Genomic DNA, 22,121 nt, shown 5'->3' with positions numbered 1-22,121 from the left:
TCCCCCAGTTTTAAGGATGGAAGTCACATTGCTACTGAACAATCTCCTTCACCACAGATAAGTCATCAAGGATTTTTTTCCTAAACTTTAATAATAATGTCTAATATTTCACACAACTTCAATTTAAGTCCTGCATGCACTAGGGAAAATTAATCCCTTGATTTAAAAAAGGTTAAAGGTTAAAAAAGGTTAAAAAGGTTAAAAGCCTGTTATGTTTCCAAATGTCTCTTTTGTAACACTCTCCTTATGTATTTCTATACTTATTTACTTGTACCAAATCACTCAAAGATACTGACTCAAGGCCACTTATTTTATACCCAGTTACCATGCTTGCCATAGATCTGTAACAAATATTGCAATGTGACCAAGTTGTGCAGTCTATTTTGAGGGAGAAAATTAAAGTTTGTTTCATGGCCACTGCATCCATTAAGGTACTGGCTTCAAATGTCTACTTCATCTTCTTCATTTTCTATTGTTTTATTCCAGACAACAGTCTTTGCCTCACAAACAAAACCAAGATATGTTCTCTCAAACATAAATGTTTGAACAGCTAAAAGTTTAGGTCAGGACACACTGAACACACATACTGATTTACTACACAATAATTGGATACATGAAAAAGAGTTAGGATATTTACTGTAGGAGGATCCAAGAATTCATTTGCCTTTGCTGACCACCTGTGTGCAGCATTTCCCCTTATTATTACTGTGCTGTGATTGATGCACTGCAAGTGACCTGAGGCACTGCCTTCTTCCAAAACCTCTCGTAATGCTCCCCCTTCCATAAGTCTGCAAAAAACTATGTTTTCATCCCTTTGGCAGATAGCATTCATCTCCAGATGTAGGCAAACTTCCATTTACACCATGGGGCCAAGGGAAACGAGAAGAAAACCTTTTCTGGGAATCTGTTCCAGTGTTTCACCATCCTCACTGTACAGAATCCCTTCTTTACACCTACTCTTAACAGGCTTACTAAACAGTCTGTCTCCTTCCTTCTTACAAGCCTCTGGAAAGGGCACTGGAAGGTTCTCCAAGGTCTCTCCAGAGCCTTCTCTTCTCCAGCCTGAACAACCCCAGCTCTCTCAGCTTGTCTCCATAAGAGAGGTACTTCACTCTCAGCACATCTTCATGGCCTCCTCTGGACCAGCTCCAGCAGGTCCACACTTTCCACATGCTGAGGACCACCAAGAACAGGCATCCACATGTTCCACAGGATTACACCTGGGAAAATTAACTCCACAGCCACAAGCAGTTTCAGCCTTTTGGGACATTCAGGTGACTGTGCTTCAGCTGTACAGTCCCCTCCCACAATCCAAAAATCCTCTCTGCGTACTAATACTAACAGAATTTTTATTATTGTGGTCGTCTAGGTCAGAACAGACTAAAGACATATACTAACTCATATGCAGTAGCTGGATCCACATGAAGGAATTTGGTATTTATTGAAGTAGTTATCAATACAAAAAAAAAAATACCATGAGATTACAGAACCATGGTGGTTCTGAACATAAAAGCAAACTACAGGTTTGCTCCCAAAGAACAGAGGCAATCTTTGGCTAAAGCTTGCCAATACAGAGGCGACCATTAGCTTTTTAATTCTTGAAAAGACTGGAATCCTGAGGAGAAAAGGCCATTAGTTTCCAGTGCTGGTCTTTATTTTCTCCCCTATATTCTTGGCACATACATCAATCAGTTTAAGAAGAGATTATATCTGAAAGTGGAACACAAATTACTTCAGTTCTCCAGCTGACACCTTACAAAAATCTAAAAGAAATATAAGGCTTAACATAACTGAGCCAATTTACAGTATTTTGCTATCTATGCCCAGGGACACTCTGCCATTTGCAAAGGGGAAGATCATTTATACAGGTCTCTCATTTAAATGGACATTCACCCTATTCAAAAACTTTTGCCATCCAAAGATACCAATGTGCTATGGTAACTAACAGTAACACACCATTGGCTATGAATTTCAAATTAAATTTCAGTAATATCATTCAAGTTGCTCCTTTAAAACTGAAAATACACCAAATAGTCAAGTAGTTTCCAGATTAGATTCAAGAATATTTCAGAGCATTGCTTAACTGCTTTATAAAGAATAGTGATTTAGATAAGGGAATCTGTCATATCTCAAATGAATACAATGAACTGATCACATCACACCTATTCAATGGAACAAACAAGAGGATTTAAACGAACTCTTAACTACTAGAGCTTGAACCTGCAAGAAAATGCAGTCAGCTGCAGACTTCATCATTCTCCTATCAGAGACAGGAGCTGAAGAAACACTCAGGCTAAAATAAAAAGCACTTGCCTGTTTTTCTGGCTTTCATCATTGGCCAGCCTAGGAGGCCAGAAATACATCATTCAATTCTCAGAATAAAAAAATCAGATACATAAATTTCAGCAGTAACATTCCAGCAGCAAAGAATTCCTTCCTGTAGTTCTAACTGGAGTGACTGAAGGCATAGCAAAAAATTACTGTGCCATTAATTCTGCTAAGAGGAGAAAATGCATGATGGTGCAACAACCTGTATATCAGACAGTAGTCTGATCCACCTTCATTTAGATTTAAACCATAGATGTTCCATTTTCAAGGAGGAATTAAAAACACAAAGAAGCCCTCTCAATGCTTTTCAGAAAAGACAGCTGCATCTTCCAGCTGCTGTTGCAGTGAACTGCTGAACAAAGCAACAACCTAAACTTTGTCTCTAGCAAATTAGGTTGCTGAGAACCTAGACTTCAGCACTACCATTGGTATACCCAGCAAATTGATCTGTCAAAATGAGAAACCATTCATAGATAATGATTGAATAAAGCTAGGAAGACTGAAGGTTTGGTTTATGGATCTGTTTTTATGAGAAAAATCAATCTGACTGGGGTTACAATGTATTTCAGTCCTCACCAAATCCCATTTTTCCTGTGCCATTATAAAATTTCATAGCACAATAAACAGAGCCTGTACTTTATGACGATACCTTTAAGAATGAGCATTAATTCACCTACAACACGCTATCCTAAAGATTCAGCAACAGCACACTTACAAGTCAAGATGATTTTGTTCTGTCCCCTATGAATTTAGACATGAAACACTCCCTACTTCTCAGAAACTGAATACAATGTCCTTGAGAATATATGCCATGCAATCTGTTTAATAAAGAGCTAGAGTTGATCAACTCCTAACTGAAAAACTGAGGTCTTCCAAAGAAATACCAGTCATCAGTTGCATCCCAGACAGGCATCTAAAAATGGGTTTCATGAAATCACCAGTACTGAGTTTCCCAGTTGTTCCTTGGAGTCACTTTTTGCCAGGCAAGCAAGCAGGGCACGCTGGGTTCCATCTGGGCAAATAGCTTCCAATGATGACACACCCTCCCCCTTCCCTCTCACACAGCAATTTTCATTTCTCCTACCTCATATAAATGCTAACACAAAAGAGGCAAAAATCATCAGCTTATTCAGAGACCCATTTTATAAATCCAAATGAAAAAGTGTAATACATATTATGTATAATTACATAGGCAAGACAAATTGCTGAATTTCTTGGGATGTTGGGAGAAACTGAATACAAAACTGGAAAGGATCCCTTCTGACATCAAGCCACAAACCCATCTTCCATGCCATAATCTTCATCATGAATTTGATGCACCCACAGAAAAGGTTGTTTGCTACATCTACCACAACACAGCTACAAAGTTTACCCTGATTACTGCAAGGCTTTTCCTAATTTCCAGCCCAAATTATTTTGCACACTCATTTAATACTGATTTGTTCTTATGCTGATGTTACAATTTACACGAGTAGCCTTCCCACACCCCTTGGCGCTTGCCAGCGTAAAGGATTTACACAATGCTTCACCAGAACTTGTGAGCTAAGCTAAGTAGATCTCTTTAGTTTTCTTTCATGTCAGAGTCACAGTTTTCTACAGGCTCCAGGCACTTCTTTCCAAAGGCAGAAATTCATTGCCCTTGGGAAGAGGTGGCCAGCACACCTGAAGCAGAATAGCATCACTACTTTTCCTGGACGTTTCATGATCCATGATCTTCAGAGCTTCACCTTTCAATGAACCTGATTCCAATTAATCCATGCTGCTCACTTGAGAGCAGTTTACCAAAGTCTGACCCTCATTTAGGCATCCAGGTACTACTGCTAAAATTCGTGTTTGACAATGCCATCTTGCTTCTGTGGATTTGTACTCAAATTCTTATCAAATGAACTAAAGTACTGTGAAGAGATGGTTCCCAAGACCAACTCTGCAAGACCCTCACTATCAACCTACCTACTGCTGAACTGCTTCTCTTTGTAAATAAATGCTACACAGAGGGTTTTTTCCTTTAAATCTACATTATAATTCTCTACCACTCTTCAGCTTTTTCTATAGCAAGCTAACCGGTTTCTCCCAGACTTTGGGAAAAGTCATAGTTAGACAAGGACAAAAGCTTTTACTACAAGGGGCTTTGCTCTTTTCCTTCTCCCTAAGGGAGGGCATCATAGTCTGAAAACTTGTTTAGAATTTAGGCTTAATATTCCTAAGTTTTCTCCTACCACTGGCCTTGCAAAAATATTTACCACATGTTATACTGCTATATAGACACTGCTCAAAGTTAGGTGAGGACAACGCAGATGTATCAGACAATAAACCTGCTAATGAAGCAACAAGCTGACCAGTGCAACAGATTTTACTGTCCTTAATCAAACTTCATGATCAGCAACTGATTAATGACAAATATTGTGCATACTACTGAAAACATGCAGAGGATAAGAAACTACTAAGCTCATAATGCTTTACAGTACTTTTACTGGAAAGAATGCATTTGGTTCCAGATACTTCTTTCTACAAATTATAAAAGCAGGTTTTTCTGGCACAAAACTCCATTTACAATGCTCTCTTATATTGTCTTTCTAAACAGGACACTTGTATTTAGTCAGAAGGCAATCATGGTGGTTACATGAACAGATCACTGCCCTACTTCAGGCCTCAAAGGCATAACAGATAGATTAATTGGGAAAAACCGCAGGAGAGGAAAGGCCTTGTGAATCCAGGCAGGTTTACAAGCTTAGTAAATGCCTGGAAAAAACCCAGTTGTACTCAAATAAACAAGACATCTATAATTACTCCAGCATTCAAAAACAGACAGGATAAAACATTCATAAGGTCCTTTATTTCCTTCTTGTATTTACTGCTGCTGAAGCTTACATACAAAGAAAGAAGAAGCATACTCTGAAGAAAAATAGTCTGGAACCGTCAAGGTAAAAATTCAAATTTAGCCCTGACATTTACTTTCTCTGCTACTATCTCTACAAAAATCAAGCTCATCTACACAAAAGTGAAATTTATAAGCCTAGTAATTGCTATGCACTGACCAGAGATCAATAGAAATAATTTCTAATATCAAAGCTAGCCTCCAGGCCTCTACACACTTCTGCCTGCATTTCAAAATTGATCTAAGCCCTGCCTGAAAAAGGAGACCAAGATTTGGGCCAATTTTCTGATACAAAAAGGTGACTAAAACAGCTGCATTCATGCAGCTTTGTATTAACACAGGAGCACAAATTTCAACCTAAACCAGAGCTTTCAGCTATCTGCAGCTTGAAGAAAAGTAGCAAGACAGACAGTCCTGCCTCTGAAGCCACAAAGGCTTGTTTCAGGAAGAAAGCTTACATTCTGAGTGATGACTCTTGCATGGTCTTGTTGATTAGCTCAAAAAGTCCTCCTGTAGCTTCGGGTGGATAATTTTTACAATAGGCATATTCCTCACAAACCAATTTACAGGTATAAAAGTGACACAGTTGTTTGAGTACGAAGAAAACTGACAAGCCACTTCAATCAATTCTAAAAAGACACCTAGAAAACCCTTTTCCAACACTGCATGCTGACCAGCCAGTTGGAGGGGTGCCTCTGACACAAACACACAGGGAAAGACAAAGAGAGGGAGAACCAGAGTCTGTGTGTAGACAGCACTGCGTGCTCACAGCCACGGCAAGCCCTTCCCTCTCCTTTTCCTGTTTCTTTGGTGCTCCCTGTAGGCAGCACGCAGAAGACAGCCATCCTTGCAGGCTCCAGGTAAGCCATGCTGCACATCACCATGGCCTGTGAAATAGAGAGAGATTTGTTTCCCACAGGAATAGTGACCAGACACAAACCTTGGTGGGAGAAAACACTGCCAGCCGTACCCTTTAGTACTGTAAGTTTACACCCCCCTACCTCACACCTACTGATACCCCTCCCTGTGTTTCAGGAATTCAAAGAAAATATTTTTGAAAGGTTTGTCAGTAAACACAGCCATTTATGCACAAGTGCAGCAATGGGATTCCAGACAATAGCAGGATCATTTGCTCATATTAATTATTTTTAATTAAAATGTATTCTCCTCTTTCCCCAACTTTCAAAGGGAACACCTTCCAGCCGGTTGCTATCTGTATCAAGGACAGAAATCCTTGCTTTCTACCATACCAGAAAAATACACCTTAAATACATGGATAAAACCATTCTTAAGTGTGTACAATCTCTATATTCAACTCCTCCGTATATTGGCCATCTTAGGAATGGTGGCCCAAGAAAGTTTAGATTTTGAGAAATACAGCACATAATATTGCCAAATTATTAAAAGTACAAAGCTAACTTTTCTTTGCTGACAGCTAAACTGTGTGAGAACATTCTCAACAAAATAGTTGAAAAATTATGGGCAGAGCCACAGCATTTGAAAAATGGGTAACATTTAAAACATACTACAATATGATTACAATAATTTTAGTTGTATCAAGTAATTTATGCTTAATTTAAGTTTTAAAAAATAAAAAAAAATAAAGTGTCATCCTGCCCAAACCCCAAACTTCTTTGGGAATTATATTTAAAACACTCACTAAAATTTCAAGAAAATATTCCTGAACGCGTGAAGGTCTAGCCCTCTTCAGCCAAGAATCAGAACAACTTCCTTGCTTGAAAATCCTAACTCTAACCAGGAAACAAAAAATAACTATCCACCAAAGAAAAGCAGTAGCAAAAAGCACCTAGAGAGTTAATTAAACAAATATGAATTGTAACAGACCATAACTCCAAAATACTACAGTCTGTGAAGAAAGTATGAAAACAATGAAAAAAAAAAATGCAGCTACTCTTATTCTAGCGATCTCTGAAGTTACAATTTTGCAATCGTGTCAAGCAGCAAGCACAAGCCCTACAAATTCACACCTCCTCTGCCTGTGTAAGCACACACACACACACAAAAATGATAAAATCCTAAAGAGAGGCAAGAACAACAAAACAATCCTCCAGAAGGGGAGAAAGATACCTACTGTACAACCCAAAGATCAATTAAAAAAAAAAAATATCAAGACCTGAAACAGAAAAACATCTTTAACCTAGAAGAGTGCTTCTGGATTTTGAACTGAGCACTTTTCCTCTAACCACTAAAACTATAAACTCCCAGGGAAATACAAAAATCCTCTTTCTCACAATTGCTGTAGGATTAACCTGCACTGAAACACATGTAGGGAGGCGGTTGTCAAGAACACGTTCAACCTCATTCACAAGTTACAAGCCCTGGAGTCAGCCTTCACCATTTCACTCAGCAATAGTCTCTGATCCCTCCAGAACTGTTACAACGTTAATTCTTCTGACACAGTAACGTTAGCATCCAGAAAGCTCCATAAACACATTTGACAATAAAGCACACACATGCTAAGGACACATCAGAACACAGCAGAAGCTCAAATTTCCACAACTAAGTGTTCTGCTGACATGGTGTTAAACAAGCTGGCTTTTCCTGGGTGTTCAAGTGCTGTGGTGGATAGCGAAATGTGAAAGCCCATACTGTGTGACACAGCGACTGCAGCCGAAAGACTGCTGACATCCTGAATATTCCTTGCACTTCTCTGCATTTTGACAAGCAGGTTTTTAGGTTAACAGCACAGAGGGAGCCAAAAACAACAGAGGACAGATTTAACTTTTGCCTGGAGTTTCACTTTAAAAGTTAAGAATGTTTGTTGAAGATTTTTAGAACCCTGCTTCGTGTCTACACAGTGATAACTATGACAGAAGTGCTACATTTAGAAGGCTACAGTGTCAGCAGTATCATCTCAGACAAGAGATGTGGCTTCATAGGTCTACATCAGTGTCAGACAGTGCTTATTATTTGCTCCTAACACAATGTTTAATGTATTTACTTTCTCACAGAAAGCCAACAAAAAGAAGCAGCAGCTTGTGCAGATGGATACATGCTTTCATTCACCCTGGTTAAGTCTGAAGACTCAAGCCCTGGCCCCCCTGGGAACACCAGAATCACCACAATGGGTAAACCCACCCTTGTGAGGAACTTGATGGGTGCATCACAAAACTTAAGGAAAACCAGCCAGGCTTGCAAAAATTTCATTTGATAACATGTTTTACCCAATAATAGGGCCTGAGGATACATCTTGTCATCTTCTTTTGTCAGAGTACCTGACAGTCTTCACCCAGTGCTTCACCAAGTAGCTTCAAGTACAGTTTTTATTCATTCAAAATATTCATCTGGCCAACGTTTTAAAACACAACCAAAACAAAACTAGAGTCACACTATTAAAGACAAGAATAAAACTCAATTGTGTGATTTAACAGAAAAAAAAGAAAAGACCAGTTGCTTGTGCAAGGCTAATTAGTTAGCTAATTAGTTATTAGGAAGTATATTGCTTCAAATTCTCACTGGAGGTTGGCTTAAATACTCCTATCAACAACAGCTCTCAGTTACAAGCATTAAATCTTGCCAGAATGCTACTTTGCACAGTAACATTAAGTCTCTCTAGATTTATTTGGTACTGAGAGTAAGAGGAAAAACTGCTAAGAAGACAAAAGCAATTTTACAGAACCAGAATCCAACTTTGGAGCAACAGGTTCCCTGTGCCTATCGCAACTATGATTTTTGGCCTAGTCACAGCATGCGGCAGAAATCCAAGTAAACAAGCCTACCTCTGAGAAACACACACATTGCCCAAAGACTAAGAGCAATATATCCCAAACTCCATGAAACATGTTTCAAGGTCTCAGGATATTAACCTAAGAAATCAGCAAACTTAGCTAAAATTTGTGTATTCCAAAAAAATCTGACCCAGAACTTCAAAGCACACACTTCTGCAGCACTTTCCAACCACAGCATATTTCAAAGCATTTTCTGATGTAAAGATTCAGTTTGCAACTGAGGGCTCAAAGCTGAGCTTCTCTTTACTAAGTTCTATGATTTTTGACATTTTCAACAGTAATTTCTTTGTAATTTTCTAAAAAATGTGCCATGGAAATTTAAACACATTTTTCACCTCTACAGCTAATACTAAGATCAAGTCTTTATCCTGCTCTCTTTAAAACAAAGTACTCCTCAAATTCTACCAGATTTCCTCTGTCTTATCACCCATTCCTGGCCAAAAACTGAAGTTATGCTCATGAGGAACATTTTTACTTTGAGCTAGTGTAGCAGATACATTCATAAACAGAGGGTGTCATCTCATTTCCCATAATCCAATTTGTAATCATTGCATTCTGCTGTCTCATAAATTGGTGAGGGCTTTGACTGGCAGCATTCCTTCAGTCCTCTCCTTGAATTTACTTCCCAGGACCTTAGTGAATGCAAAGAGCAAGAGAAAAAAAAAATTCTCAGTAACAGCAAAGACTTATGCTTTAAATATTTGAGGGTTTCCGACCCATGCTTCTCCTAGGCATTTGCCATGTCCATCAGTCACAATGGTAACCCAAATGAGTTCGTATTCCAACTTTCAACTGTCATCCTTTATTTTTCAGAAGATGGAAGAGGGTAAAACCAACAGACTCTATAAAAGCAGATATAATGGTCCACAGTTTCTAGAGCTTCACTGCCCACCTGTCACAGGAAAGGCTGCCAGAAAGGAAAGTTGCGAGCCTCTACAGATCTTTTAACCCAAGGCCACAGGTGTGTCTGGACTTGGCTATCAGAGTGACCATCCCTGCTCAGGCAAGTGACAAGGCAACTTCCAACCCTGCCAGCTCACTTAAGGCCTTTCCTCTCATCTCAGAATGCTGCATTTCCCGGAGGGTTTTCCAGCAGGCTCCCGTGTGCCAGAAGAAAACATTCACCTGGAAGGAAAACATGTCTCCTCCTCACTCACATCCAAAGGCATCAGGGAGGGGCCATGAGGCTGTCATGAGCCTCATCACACACCACAACACCAGCTCCACCGAGGTCAGCAGAGTCTCTCCTGGACTCCCTCCCCTCCTAAGTGCAGACTGATTAATCACTGCAGCTCGCCCCGCGAGGCTGAACAAAAATCCCTCCCCGCACTCTGCCACCTCCACAGCACACACCTGGGCACACAGCAATGCACCTGGGGGCAAACACCAGCCCCTCTCCAGATCACGCTCCTGCTCCAGCAAGAAAAGCCCCACAGCTCTCCCAGCGTTTCCCGTGTGGGAATCCATGGGAGGATAGGACCACCACGTTCTCCTTCCGCTGCATCCCTGAGCCCCACCCCGGGAAAAGGATGCTGTCGCAACATCCCCTCTCCCAGTGCTCCCAATATAAACCAGCAGCGATCTGTGCCCCACTGACTGCTAACCCACGACACCCCGCTTCCCGAAAGGAAAGACTTTCGTTTCCTATAGCGCTCCTCTCCTCCCCCAGACTACGTGAGATATCTACACCCCCTCCCACGTCCCGGGCTATTTCCCTTTTCCCCCTCCTGGGCTATTTCCCCGGGCTATTCTCCTTTCCACCTCAGAGCTATTCCCCTTCCCACCTCCGGGGCGTTCTCCTCAAAAACAAGGGGGGGAAAAGTCCTTCCGCCGGAGGTTAGGCCACGGCAGCCCCTTTCCTTCGGCGATGGGAAGTCACTCTTACCCACCAGCATCCCAAGGAAAAGGGGTCCCTCATCATCCCCGGCTCAGCTCACCCCCTCCCCCCGGCCCTGAATCCAAAATCGCCCCGGGCGGACACCGCATCACCCCCGTGGCCACAACCCCTCACTGAATCTCCGGCCACCTCCCCCGGAGGGGTCTGTCCTTCCTTTTTTCCCGGGGAGCGAGGGCACAGATTCCCGCACCCCTCTCCACGGCCGCGTCTCGGGGGTGGGGGCGGGGGGAACAGGGCGCGGGGAGGAAGCCCGGGAATGGCCGCACCGTCTCCTCCGGGTCGATATCGATGCGGAAGGTTTGCTGCTGCAGCGTCTTCAGCGTGATCTGCATGGCGGCGGATACGTGCCGCGCTCCGGCCGCCCTCGTCCCTTCCCCGGGAAGAGGTGGCGGGGAAGAGGCCGGGAAAGGGAGGAGGAGGAGGGAGGCGGTGCCGGGCTGGGCGGGGCGGGAGGGAGACGTGGCGCGCATGCGCGGCCTGAGGCCCTCGGCACAGCGCAGGCGCGAACGCGCCTGAGGGCGGGGAGAGCGGGAGGAGGGGCACGGGAAGAGACGCAGAAATACGGATATATATATAGAGAGAGAGCGAGAGAGAGAGATACAGAGAGTGAGGGTGAAACTGAGAGATTGTGGGTTATCGAGTCCTGCCTGTGACGGGACAGCGCCTTGTCAGCAAGGCCGTGGCACTGAGTGACGCTTGGGACACCTCCAGGGGCAGTGACTCTGCAGCGTCCCTGGGTATCCCATTCCGATGTCCAGTTCACCCTTCCTGTGAAGAAATTTTCCCTGTTATCAAACCTAAACCTCCTCTGGCTCAGCCCGAGGCCGTTCCCTCTCCTCCTGTCCCTGTTCCCTGGGAGTAGACCCCGATCCCCCTCCTGTTAGGAAGTTGTGAAGAGCCGGAAGGGCCCCTCTAGACTCCTTTTCTCACCTCCAGGCTGAGCACCTTTCCCAGTTCCCTCAGCCTCTCCTGGGGCTCCAGACCCTTTCTCAGCTCAGTTCCCTTCTTTGGACATGCTCCAGACTCTCAATGTCCTTCTTGAAATGAGTGAAGCAGACATACCTCTTGTGAATTGTTACACAAGTTTATTTATACACTCTGGCAGGTTTATAGCACCTAAGTTCCACCAGTGTTGGTTTCATAGAATATAAAAGGCCATCTAGTCCCAAGCCCTCTGCCGTGGGCAGAGATGCCTCCCACTAAACCAGATTGTTCAAGGTTCCTTTGTCCTATCTGTCCTTGAGCACCACCAGGGTTGGGTTATCCACAATCCCCCCCAGGAAACCTGGGGAGTGTTCCAGTGTCTCACCATTCTCACAGTAAATAATTTCTTCCTTATATCCAACCTAAATCTCCCCTCTTTCAGTTTGTACCTATCCCTCCTTGTCCTTTCACTATAGTCCTCAACAAAGTGTTCTTCTCTGACTTCCCGGTAGGCTCCTTCAGATGCTGGAACCTCACTTTCTCCAGGGTGAGCAGGACCAATTTTCTCAACCTGACTTCACAGGGAAGGTGCTCCTGATGAACTTGGTGGCCTCCTCTGGACTTGCTCCAACAGTTCCATGTCTGTCTCACGCTGAGGACCCCAGAGCTGGATGCAGCACTGCAGGTGAAGGTCTCACAAAATGAGAAGAGAGGCAGAATTGCCTCCTTTGACCTGCTGGCCATGCAGGTCATGGATGCAGCCCAGGATTCATTTGGCTTTCTGGGCTGTGAGCGCATGCTACTGGCTCTTGGTGAGTTTAGTAGTTTGCAGTTTACATACATTGATGGGTTATTAAGGGCTGTGTTTGCTCTGGTGCTCCTTAGGAGTAGGGCTGCTACAAATAAACTTTAAAGTTGAGCCAGCTGTGCTGGTAAAAGAGACCCTTTCCCCTGCACCGTGTTAACTCTTCCATCATCAGGCATGAAATCTCCTTGTAGCCTCTTCTGTAGGCAGGTGTGGGATCGCCCAGGGATTTTCTTTGTATAAAAGCTGTCTTTCTGCAAAAGCGGGTGCTGATGCCAGGCTGACTTAATTGCAGTTAAACTCCAAATTTCCTAGGATTGTGTAATGGCCAGAGAATTTTTAGCCTGCCACATTGTCAGCTTGATGCTTGTAATAAGAACCATCTTCTAACTGATTTTTTATAGGAGGCTTGGCTTTCTCACCATTTCCTCCCAGCAGCACAGCCAGCAGACAGCATTGCCAGGCAGAGGGAAAGTTGGAGACCCCTTTCCCTGCAGGAGTGAGGGAATGGGGACATGTTACACACAGGGCTGGAGGTGCTGTTTCTGCCGGTATATTGCTCATGACACACAGCTGCCAGACAGCCAGAGCCTCCTGCAGCTTTTGCAACTAAAAAGAAACCACTGACTGTTTCTAGTAGGAATCCAGCATTCTTGACAGCACAGAATAACTTGCTTGCTCTGTGTGGAGAGGCATTTAAAAAATAAAAATTAAAAAAAAAAAAAAAAAAAAAAAATTAAAAAAAAAAAAAAAAAAAAAGAGAGGGAGAGAAAATATCAATTTGCTTGGGTGGTTAAAACTTAAAATATGCTGCTTGTTCACTTTCACTATTGCCTGCTACCTAAGTCTATACTTTGAAGATAAAAGGGATTTTTCTTTTAAACATTTCATTCAGCAGTCCAGATATGTAAGTGCTGAGCTTCACATGCAAACTAAAGTACCTCATGCTGAGGGGCTGTGTCAGTCTCGCTACTCTTTTAGCTCAGATTGAGTTAAACTACTCATTCTGACTTCTGTTTCCTGGTTAGTGTGTGAAGCAGTTCTGCCCAGGGCTAAGGGTTCATTTGTGCAGTGGCTGCTTAGCTCTGCTCTAAAAGCACCAGAATAACTGGGGCTTAATAAACAACTCCAGAGGCTGTGAATGGCTAAGGATGCAGTTTTTTCCTGACTGTTTATTTGAGTTCTGAAATAGAATGAGGAAAAAAAATAAAGCTGTGGTTTTTTTTTTTCCTCTGAGTGGTTGAAGAACTTATGACAACTCTCTGTATGGGGAATATAATAAATAAACAGGTTATTGGTATTTCCTCTATCTCAGCCCATTCAGCTCCATAAAATCTGGCATGAATTGGCTCTCCAGTTCTTTCTTGCAGTTGCAGAATTTCTCACCCAGAGTACTGTCATCATTTAGTTTCATAGTCTTTCTCCTTGACAGCCAGTTCTTGGTGTTTTTCCTTTTCTTTTTATTCTGTGTCTGAAGTATTTTGAGTAATTGCCCTGTGTTCAGACTAGAGCATCACAGTTAGCTAGCTTCATTTACAACAGTTTATATGCTGATTCAAAGCATACAAACCTCTCATATGCAAAGAGGAAAAAAACTTGGATTGATTTGAGAGAGATGCGAAATGAAGCCAAAGACTTAGAAAGATGTTTTGGTGGGAAATGCATACGATGATGGTGCATTTTTGTATTCTTGCTTCCAAGTAACTTGATCTCTCTGGTGCACTTACTCCAGCTTTGTGCTGCCATGGCTTAGCCCTCCTCAGCTCTTTTTGGTTGTCCATGACTTCCCAGGAGCTGTGCTTTGCTCATACTTGTTCACAGCTGTTAGCACACTCGTGGTTTTAAGGGCCCTGGTTGTTACGGAACCTGTTGTAACAGTATCAGTGTGCACATGTCTGCGTGTTGTCACCTCAGATTATGTGCATGTCACTTTTCCAGCCACAAAAGAAGTGCCTGTTGCATGATACTGCAGTTTGTCTGCTTATTTTGGGAAAAGTTTCTGTGGTTTTCAGAGGCAAACACTGAGGCAAAGACTCGAGTCAGTGCTCTCGCTAAGTGAATTCAACCTCTGCACTAAGATGCAGTAAATACACACACCCTCTTTGTTACCTGGGTCATCCCACTGTCTTACATGCCTGTATGCAATTAAGGCTGCCCATCATTATTAACATTGCTATAATTTCTTCAAGTCCTACCCAGATTCTAGGACTGATGGCAAATAAAGAATATGAAGGTGACTCTCACCCCAAACTGCTGTTTAGGGAAGCAAGGGGTGAAATGGTGCCTGCAAGAAAGTAGCACATTCTGTTTCAGACCTTCTGAGGTGGGTGCAGGCTTTACAAAAACAAGACAGCAGGGACAGAAATGGCCTGAACAAGGCCCTGAAGGTGTAGAAAGCAACTTGTTTTGGCTATGTTGATCTGGGAGGAGGCATGCAGAGGGCAGTACTCCAGGCAGATGCTTGTCAGTCTGGATAACAGAGTAATGGAAGGAAGAGGTGAGCTTTTGAGCTGCTGTTGGTGGTTAGGAAGAGTTGTTACACAGGTAGATGTGTAGAAGAGCTCCAGAAGGTCAGTCTGGAGGGGCTTGGGATCAAATAGAACACATGCTGGTAATGGAGAGTTGAGGGAATTTAGCACTGTCACTGACCGGCAGTAACATGACCTTACCTTTAATGAAAGGCAGCACTTCACACTTATTTCACAATAAGTGACCTATCCCTGAAAAATACTCCAAAAGTAGGCTTTTCCCACTGGCTGTGGACATGAAATAGAAATGAATTAATGAGAGGTGTCCTAGGCTGTAGTATTTATTTGCCATTAGGGTGAGATTTTCCATTGAGTTGATTGGTCTCTGCTGTTCCACATGTCTCCATACAGATCTCCCACTGGCTTTCCCCGTATCGCAAATTAGTTGAGCACCAGCGGACCTTTTGTGAAGGCTGAATCAACTGCAAGTACGTCTCTGGAGCAGGTGAACCTCTACTTAGATTCCAGTTTGCAGTAACTCATTAATTCATCCTTAAACTTATGCCACATGCACTCTGGAGTTTTATCTGCCTCCTGGTGGCAGCATTGTTTCTTTTGGTACAGAAATAATTTGGGGGTTTACTTGCACTGTGAAACTGCTACCACTCTTCCTCAACCATCCTCATTTATTTTGAAGCACTAACACTGAAGCAACTTCACACAGTTTGTCTCAAAATTAAAGTGCAGCTGTGCAGGTTAATCAGCTAATTAGACCATGAGGTATTAGGCAATGAACTTGAAGGCAGCAGTTACATGCAGCAAGGTGGTTGTAACCACTTCAGCCACTACCAAATGCAAGAAGAAGAAGGTCTGGATCTTGCTTTTCTTTGGATTTATCTGTAATCTCTCATGCCTGCATGCCTCATGGTCTGAAAAAAAGGGTCATCAAAAGGGGCTGGATCCTTCAGAGTTGGAGGCATCACACTCTGAAGCAGTGGTACTGCCTTGGATGAGGGAAATCATTGGGTGCATTTTCAGCAGCAAGCTCAGAAGCATGGAAATTCCCATTCGAGTTCCCATCAGCCCTTGGACACCATGGATGTTAGCACTGGAGTCTGCAAAGAAGCACTTACAGTCCATTTTTATTGCACACGCTGATGGAAAGTTAGTATGAGATCAAAATGAAACTCAGTTTTTATTGATAAAAGGGACTAAAATTTCTTTTATGCAGGGTTCATACTTGAGGTCTTTTATTTTGAGAGCAATTGCTTCCCTGTTGTTATTTTTTTATCCTGATTGACACTCACACAGCTGCCAAGAATACTTAGAATTCACTATAAAATAACAACATGGCAAGTGCATTAGACTATCATCTTGACAGGCTTATATATTTATTATGCTAATTATGTGGGTGTAGTAATTTTATTAGGAATATCTAGATATTTTCCATCAGTAAAATCAGCACCAAGTGTGGGGAAACCCACAAAAGATTTCTCAGCTGACTGCAAATTTTTCTTAAACATATAATAAATGTTCTCATTCAGTTGCAAAGCCTTTTACTTTAATTTATTTCATTTATATAGAGATTTAGGAGTAACTATAGTAAGTATATGAACTTAATTTGAAATCACTGTTAATTTATTTTATACTATTTGTGAAGGAAGTAAGGGATGAGGGGTTGGAGGGGAATCTCAGTCCAGGGTGTGTCTGCAAGGCATGCTGCCTCCAGGAGCTATTCCTAGAGCATAGTCCAGCTTCACAACTGAGTTTGCAGTTGGAATCTAACCCCTTCATGTATCTGTTTGTCTGTTTGTTTGTTTATAGGTTCCCTTGCCATCATTTCAGTGTCATTTTGCAACTGCAGGAAATGAGGTTTGCTGAGAAAGACAAATGGGACTTGAAGCTGAGTACCAGGCCGCATACTACTTCTTTGCCCCAAGCATTTCAGAGAAGAGGTCTTCCAGGCTTTGGAATGGCTCAGCCATTAACAGCTGTGGCTAGTGACTTTGGAAGCATATCCCAGCAGTGTTAGTGCCTTGAACATACTATTGATTTGGATTGGAATCAAAGTCTTTAGATCTGTGTGTGCAAAAATGACATCTAAGAGAGGGAGGTATTGAATTCTGTATGCTTCAAGAGAGTTTATCTGGCAATTAAAAAATATTTTTACCCATGAAAAATATCCTTATTTAATCACTGTATTCTTTGGAGTGCCAGGCTGAAAGGGAAGGGAATAAAAATGATTGGGATTTGACATATGCCTCTGAAGACAGTTATCTGATGTCTGTGTGTGTTAGCAGGAAGGGCTGCCGTGGCTCTAGGGGAGTTTTACAGTGTTTCAGAGTGCAGACTCTTTGCCAGCTATTCTAATATTTTTTGCTTTGCTTGAGCTTCTGACATGTCTGTGTCCCTGCCTGTCCTGTAATAACAAGGACAAACGGGAGCCGGAAGCTGTACATTGTCCTCCTGTGGTTCTGCAGAGCTGCTGTGGAAAGACCAAACATTTGAATAAAAGCAAAGCCAAGAATTGCATAAGCCATGAATGGCAAATACTGCAGCCAGCCAGGATAGCCCATTGCTATTGAAAGTTGTCACAGGGTGAGTCTTACCAGCATCAGGATGGGACTGAGCAGTTGCAGAATGGATTGCTGAGTGCTCTATATAAAGCTTCTAGGAAAATGGCATCAGGAATCATCAGCAATTAATCTGGAACATAGATTCCAAGAATAATATTTATTTGAAAAATAGTGAATCAGATCCTACAGATCTAGCTGGGCCTACTACGAGTACATTAGATCCAATAATTTTTGCATGAGTCATTAATCATATTGCAGTCATCACTGTGGTTATCTGAAAGTATTTTAATTTAATCAAAATGCAGTTAAAGCTCATATAAACAAATTTGGCCTAAGCTGAACAGCCATACACACAGACCAATCTATCCAGTGTGAGGAATTAAACACCAAAACAGTTCTTTCTACAGAAACCTGACTATGGACTTTTATATTACTAGGTTTTGAGCATGCACTTTCCAACACTTTGCTTTCTTTACTGACTGCCAGATAAAAGAGTGCTATGCTCTGAAGCTTTTGTCATGGTGTTCATATCTTGTACAGGCCATCTGCTGTGGAGTAATGTAGCTGCTACAGTACATTGCTTTCCTAGCATATGTGTAACCTGACAGCTGGGGAGTGTGAGCCCTCTGGATTCAACAGGAATTGTTGGATGTGTACTTACTCTGTTACTCTACATAAAACCTTGCGTAAAACAATACCAACTCCTAGGTCACAGACCACAAAAGCACTGTACTTGACACAGATATGGGTAGCTTCTACCCTGAAATATTACTTGGAGGAGAAGAATGGATTCCAGGATGAATTCAGATCCTGATGCTCAGAGCTTTGTCCAGCCAAACTGAAAACCTCTGGAGAGCCTACAGTAGTCTTCTCTGGCTCCTGCTTATTATTCTAATTTTTTCCCCTTCTAACGATGTTGCTCTGGTTTCTGCTGATGTCACTGTCTCTTGCCCTCCTGCTGGGAAGTGTGCTTCACTGGGAAGACCCTGGCCCCACCCACTTGATCTCATCCCCACGGGCACAAGGGTGTGCTGTGAGCTGCCCCAAACCGTTCTCTGCTCCATGTTGAACCAGCTCCAGCCCCACAGATCCTCCTCTCAGGGTGATTATTTCAGTTCTGGTGGTCTCCCCTGAGCTCTTCTGGTTTGTCAGTTCTGCCTGGGACCCCAAACAGGACACAGTGTCCCAATGAAGCCTGGTGAGTGCTGAGGAACCACCCTTCAGGTTCCCATTAAGAAGGGATCCCCTTGCCCACCTCTCTGCACTCTAGATAGGAGAGAAAATAGGTACAAGTCTGTGGAGCCCAGTGAGATAGATCCCAGAGTCCTGAGGGAACTGGCTGATGTTGCCAAGTCACTCTCCATCATATTTGAAAAATCATGGCAGTCAGGGGAATTCCCTGGTGCCTAGCAAAGATGAAGCATCACTCCTTTTTTTAAAACTGGGAGAAAAGAAGACACAGGGAGCTATAGACTAGTGAGCCTCATCTTTGTGCCTAGGAAGATCATGGACCAGATCCTTATGGAAGCAATGGTAGGAAGCACATGGAAAACAAGGGGATGTTCTAAGATATCCAGCATGGCTTCACTGAGGGAAAATTGTCCCTGCCCATCTGAGGCCCTCTGTGATGGAGTGACTGCAATGGTCAGGAAGGGAAGACTGACCAATGTCATCCACCTGGATTTCTGTCAGGCCTTTGGAGAGGCCTAGGTTTGAAGGATTCACTGGAGAAGGAGTTGGCTGGATGGATGCAGCCAGAGAGTTGTGGTCAGTGGTTGTGGTTCCGTGTCCAGCTGGAGTCTGATGATGAGTGGTCTCCCTCAGGGCTGTGTCCTGAGACTGAGGGTCTTCAATACCTTCATAACTGACACAGACAGGGAGAGCAGGGCCACCCTCAACAGGTTGGCAGCTGACACCAAGCTGAGGGAGGTGGTAACACACCTGAAGGATGGGTCCATCAGGGGGTACCTGGACAAGCTCAAGAATAGGGCCCAAAGAACCTAGTGAGGTTCAGCAAGTCCAAGTAGCAGGTGCTGCAGGTGGGGCAATCCCAGGTATGAGCACAGACTGGGAGAAGAATTCATTTGGAGAAGCCCTGTGGAGAAGGACTTCAGAGTTCTGGTAGATATAAGAGGTGGACATGAGCCAGTGATGTGGGCTGGCAGCCCAGGAGGCCAGCTACACCCTGGGCTGTACCAAAAGTAATGGGGGCAACATGTCAAGGGAAGTGATTCTTCTCTCTACCCTACCCTCATGAAACTCCACTTGCAGAGCTGCATCCAGCTCTGGATTCCTCAACACAAGAAAGATGGGCACCAGCTGGTCCAGAGGGGGCCACAAAAATGCTCAGAAGGCTGGAGCACCTGGGCTAAGGAGACACAGGCTGAGAGAGCTGAGGTTGTTCAGCCTGGAGAAGTGAAGGGAAACCTTAGACCACTTTCCAGTACCTAAAGAGGCTACAAGAGACCTAGGGATAGATATTTTACAAGGGCATGTAGTGATAAAACAAAGGGGAGTAGCTTTAAGCTCAAAGAAGGCAGATATTTGGAGAAAAATCTTAATTCAGGTGGTAGTGAGGCCCTGACACAGGTTTGACCAGAGAAGCTTTGAGTGCTCTGTACCTGGAACGTATAGGCCAGGCCATATGGGGCCCAGAGCTACCTGATTTAGTGGATGGCATCCTTGCTCTTGGGGATGGAGGGGAGGGATGAAATCAAATTATCTTAGAAGTCACTTCCAACCCAAACCTTTCCAAGATTCTATGAAAATCTCCTCGTGGGAGGAATCAGGGGAGTCCAGAGGGCTGGCCAGAAGTGCTGGGATGTGGAGAGAGCCTGTGGGACTTTGCACTGCAGCCTCCCAGGGAGATATGAGGTATCAACCAATGAACTCATGTGCCTGGAGTTGTCTGCCCCAGGCAGAGTGATCTGATGGAGCCCTGGGAATCATAAAATCATTAGGTGCCTTTTAGGTGCACATAAAAGCATCAGGGACCTCCCCCAGCTCCACAACCTTTCGAAAATGGCAGAGAGTGGCTTCACATTGTCATCAGCCGCCTCACTCAACCCCCTTCAGACAAATCCCACTCAGGTCAGTGGAATTGTATAAGGTAAAATATTCTAGGAGACTCCTGAACTCCACTTCTTCATCCCTTTGAGCTAAGACACCTGAGAACAGTGTCAGTGGAAACTGAGAGGAAGAAGGAAGGCACCAAGTACCTAATTTTTGCCTGCATTTGCTGCCAATGTCAATAATTTCTTTACCTGATTTACTTCTTACATAGCAGCAGAAGTGCTTCTTGAACCCTGGCTTAGCACCTCTGCACACCTTAGCAGGAATAATATAATCTCTTTCATAACCTCTCCTAACTTCCATTGTGCTTACATATTCCTCAACACTTATACTTTTTTTTTCTCTTTTTCTTTTATTTCTACTCTCCACCCTGGCCCAGGATTTTGAGCTCCCCTTTGTCTGGATCATTACAGCCATGCCCTATATAAAAACTATACCAGTTTTTCCTTATTTTTAGGTAGCACATGCAGACCAGCATAATCCCAGTTGGTACATCTAACATCTATGTTATCTTGACATCCTCCAAAAATCTTCCTCATAGCCTTTCCCTTGCTGCAGGTGCCAGGGAGGATGATTTCCCCTGGGACAACCAATTCTAGGGACCAGAAATTCGACCGGGGTGGCAGGAACACTGTAGTACTGTCCCCCACACTGTGCTCTATCTCAAATGTAGAATGCAGGAATATGAGACAGGGCCAGCATATCAAATATGAATCCATATTTCCTAGAAATATCTTAAGACATAATAAAATCAGGGATTTTGTTGTTGGTTTTGTGTTGTTGTTTTGTTCAGGGTATTTTACTCCATATGACTCTTGCAGTTAATTTTGATGAGTCAGAAACTGCTTCTCCTGAAACTGAATGTCTTTCTGTCTCCTGTATAGTGTGTTTGTGATGAAACCTGTTTGGTTTAGGGCCAGCACAATCACTAAGGTTTTCAGCATTCATTTCTATTCATGTACAGTAATTCTATTACTCTTGGCTTGCATATTATGAGACTAAAAATGCCAAATTTCTGTAGTTTTGCCTTCTTTCTCACTAATATTTTAGTTGTGATTCTCTGCAATTGTTCTGAATTGATTTAATCTTTCTTGAACTTGAGCTGGAGCCGACACAGCATCTCACTAGTGTGGCTTGTGCTTCTGGATTTTGCTTTGCACCTGCCCTGTGGAACCACTTGACTTTCTTACAGCTCTGTCTTCTTAGTGATACATTTAGGACATTTAGGACACAGTTTCACACACTTTCCTGTCTCTTTCAGAGATTTTCAACCTCTGATCTCACAGAAATTCTTACTATTGCTGCCAAAGGGTTGGGAGTCTGTGCTGCTTACATTTATATACATTCTTACAGTTTTCAGAGGCACATCGTTTTCCACCTGAACAGTGCCTCTAAACTTTTAGGTAATACGCTTAAATTTCTGCGAG

The 22,121-nt window shown here is 43.1% G+C and overlaps 1 protein-coding gene and 1 long non-coding RNA gene across 3 annotated transcripts in view; one reads left to right on the top strand and one right to left on the bottom strand.

The window, feature by feature from the left end:
• The window catches only part of RAD23B (RAD23 homolog B, nucleotide excision repair protein), a 33,111-nt gene extending 21,798 nt beyond the window's left edge, over positions 1–11,313 (bottom strand). The window contains exon 1 of one of the 2 annotated variants that reach the window (XM_056513375.1): positions 11,116–11,313. In XM_056513375.1, coding sequence (XP_056369350.1) covers positions 11,116–11,181 — 66 coding nt within the window. In that variant the 5' untranslated portion in view covers positions 11,182–11,313. The remainder of the gene's footprint in view (positions 1–11,115) is intronic. The other variant, XM_056513376.1, reaches the window with a different exon arrangement.
• A 25-nt stretch (positions 11,314–11,338) lies between these two features.
• LOC130264828 (uncharacterized) lies at positions 11,339–17,221 on the top strand. Its single transcript, XR_008842519.1, has 4 exons — positions 11,339–11,586; positions 12,286–12,585; positions 15,458–15,551; positions 16,871–17,221. It is a non-coding gene; the product is annotated as an uncharacterized LOC130264828 (long non-coding RNA).
• Positions 17,222–22,121: the final 4,900 nt, after the last annotated feature.

The sequence above is a fragment of the Oenanthe melanoleuca genome, chromosome Z, assembly GCF_029582105.1.
Source record: "Oenanthe melanoleuca isolate GR-GAL-2019-014 chromosome Z, OMel1.0, whole genome shotgun sequence".
NCBI lineage: Eukaryota > Metazoa > Chordata > Aves > Passeriformes > Muscicapidae > Oenanthe > Oenanthe melanoleuca.
Note: the sequence above shows the minus strand (reverse complement) of the source record. Positions and strands in the feature narration are given on the sequence as shown.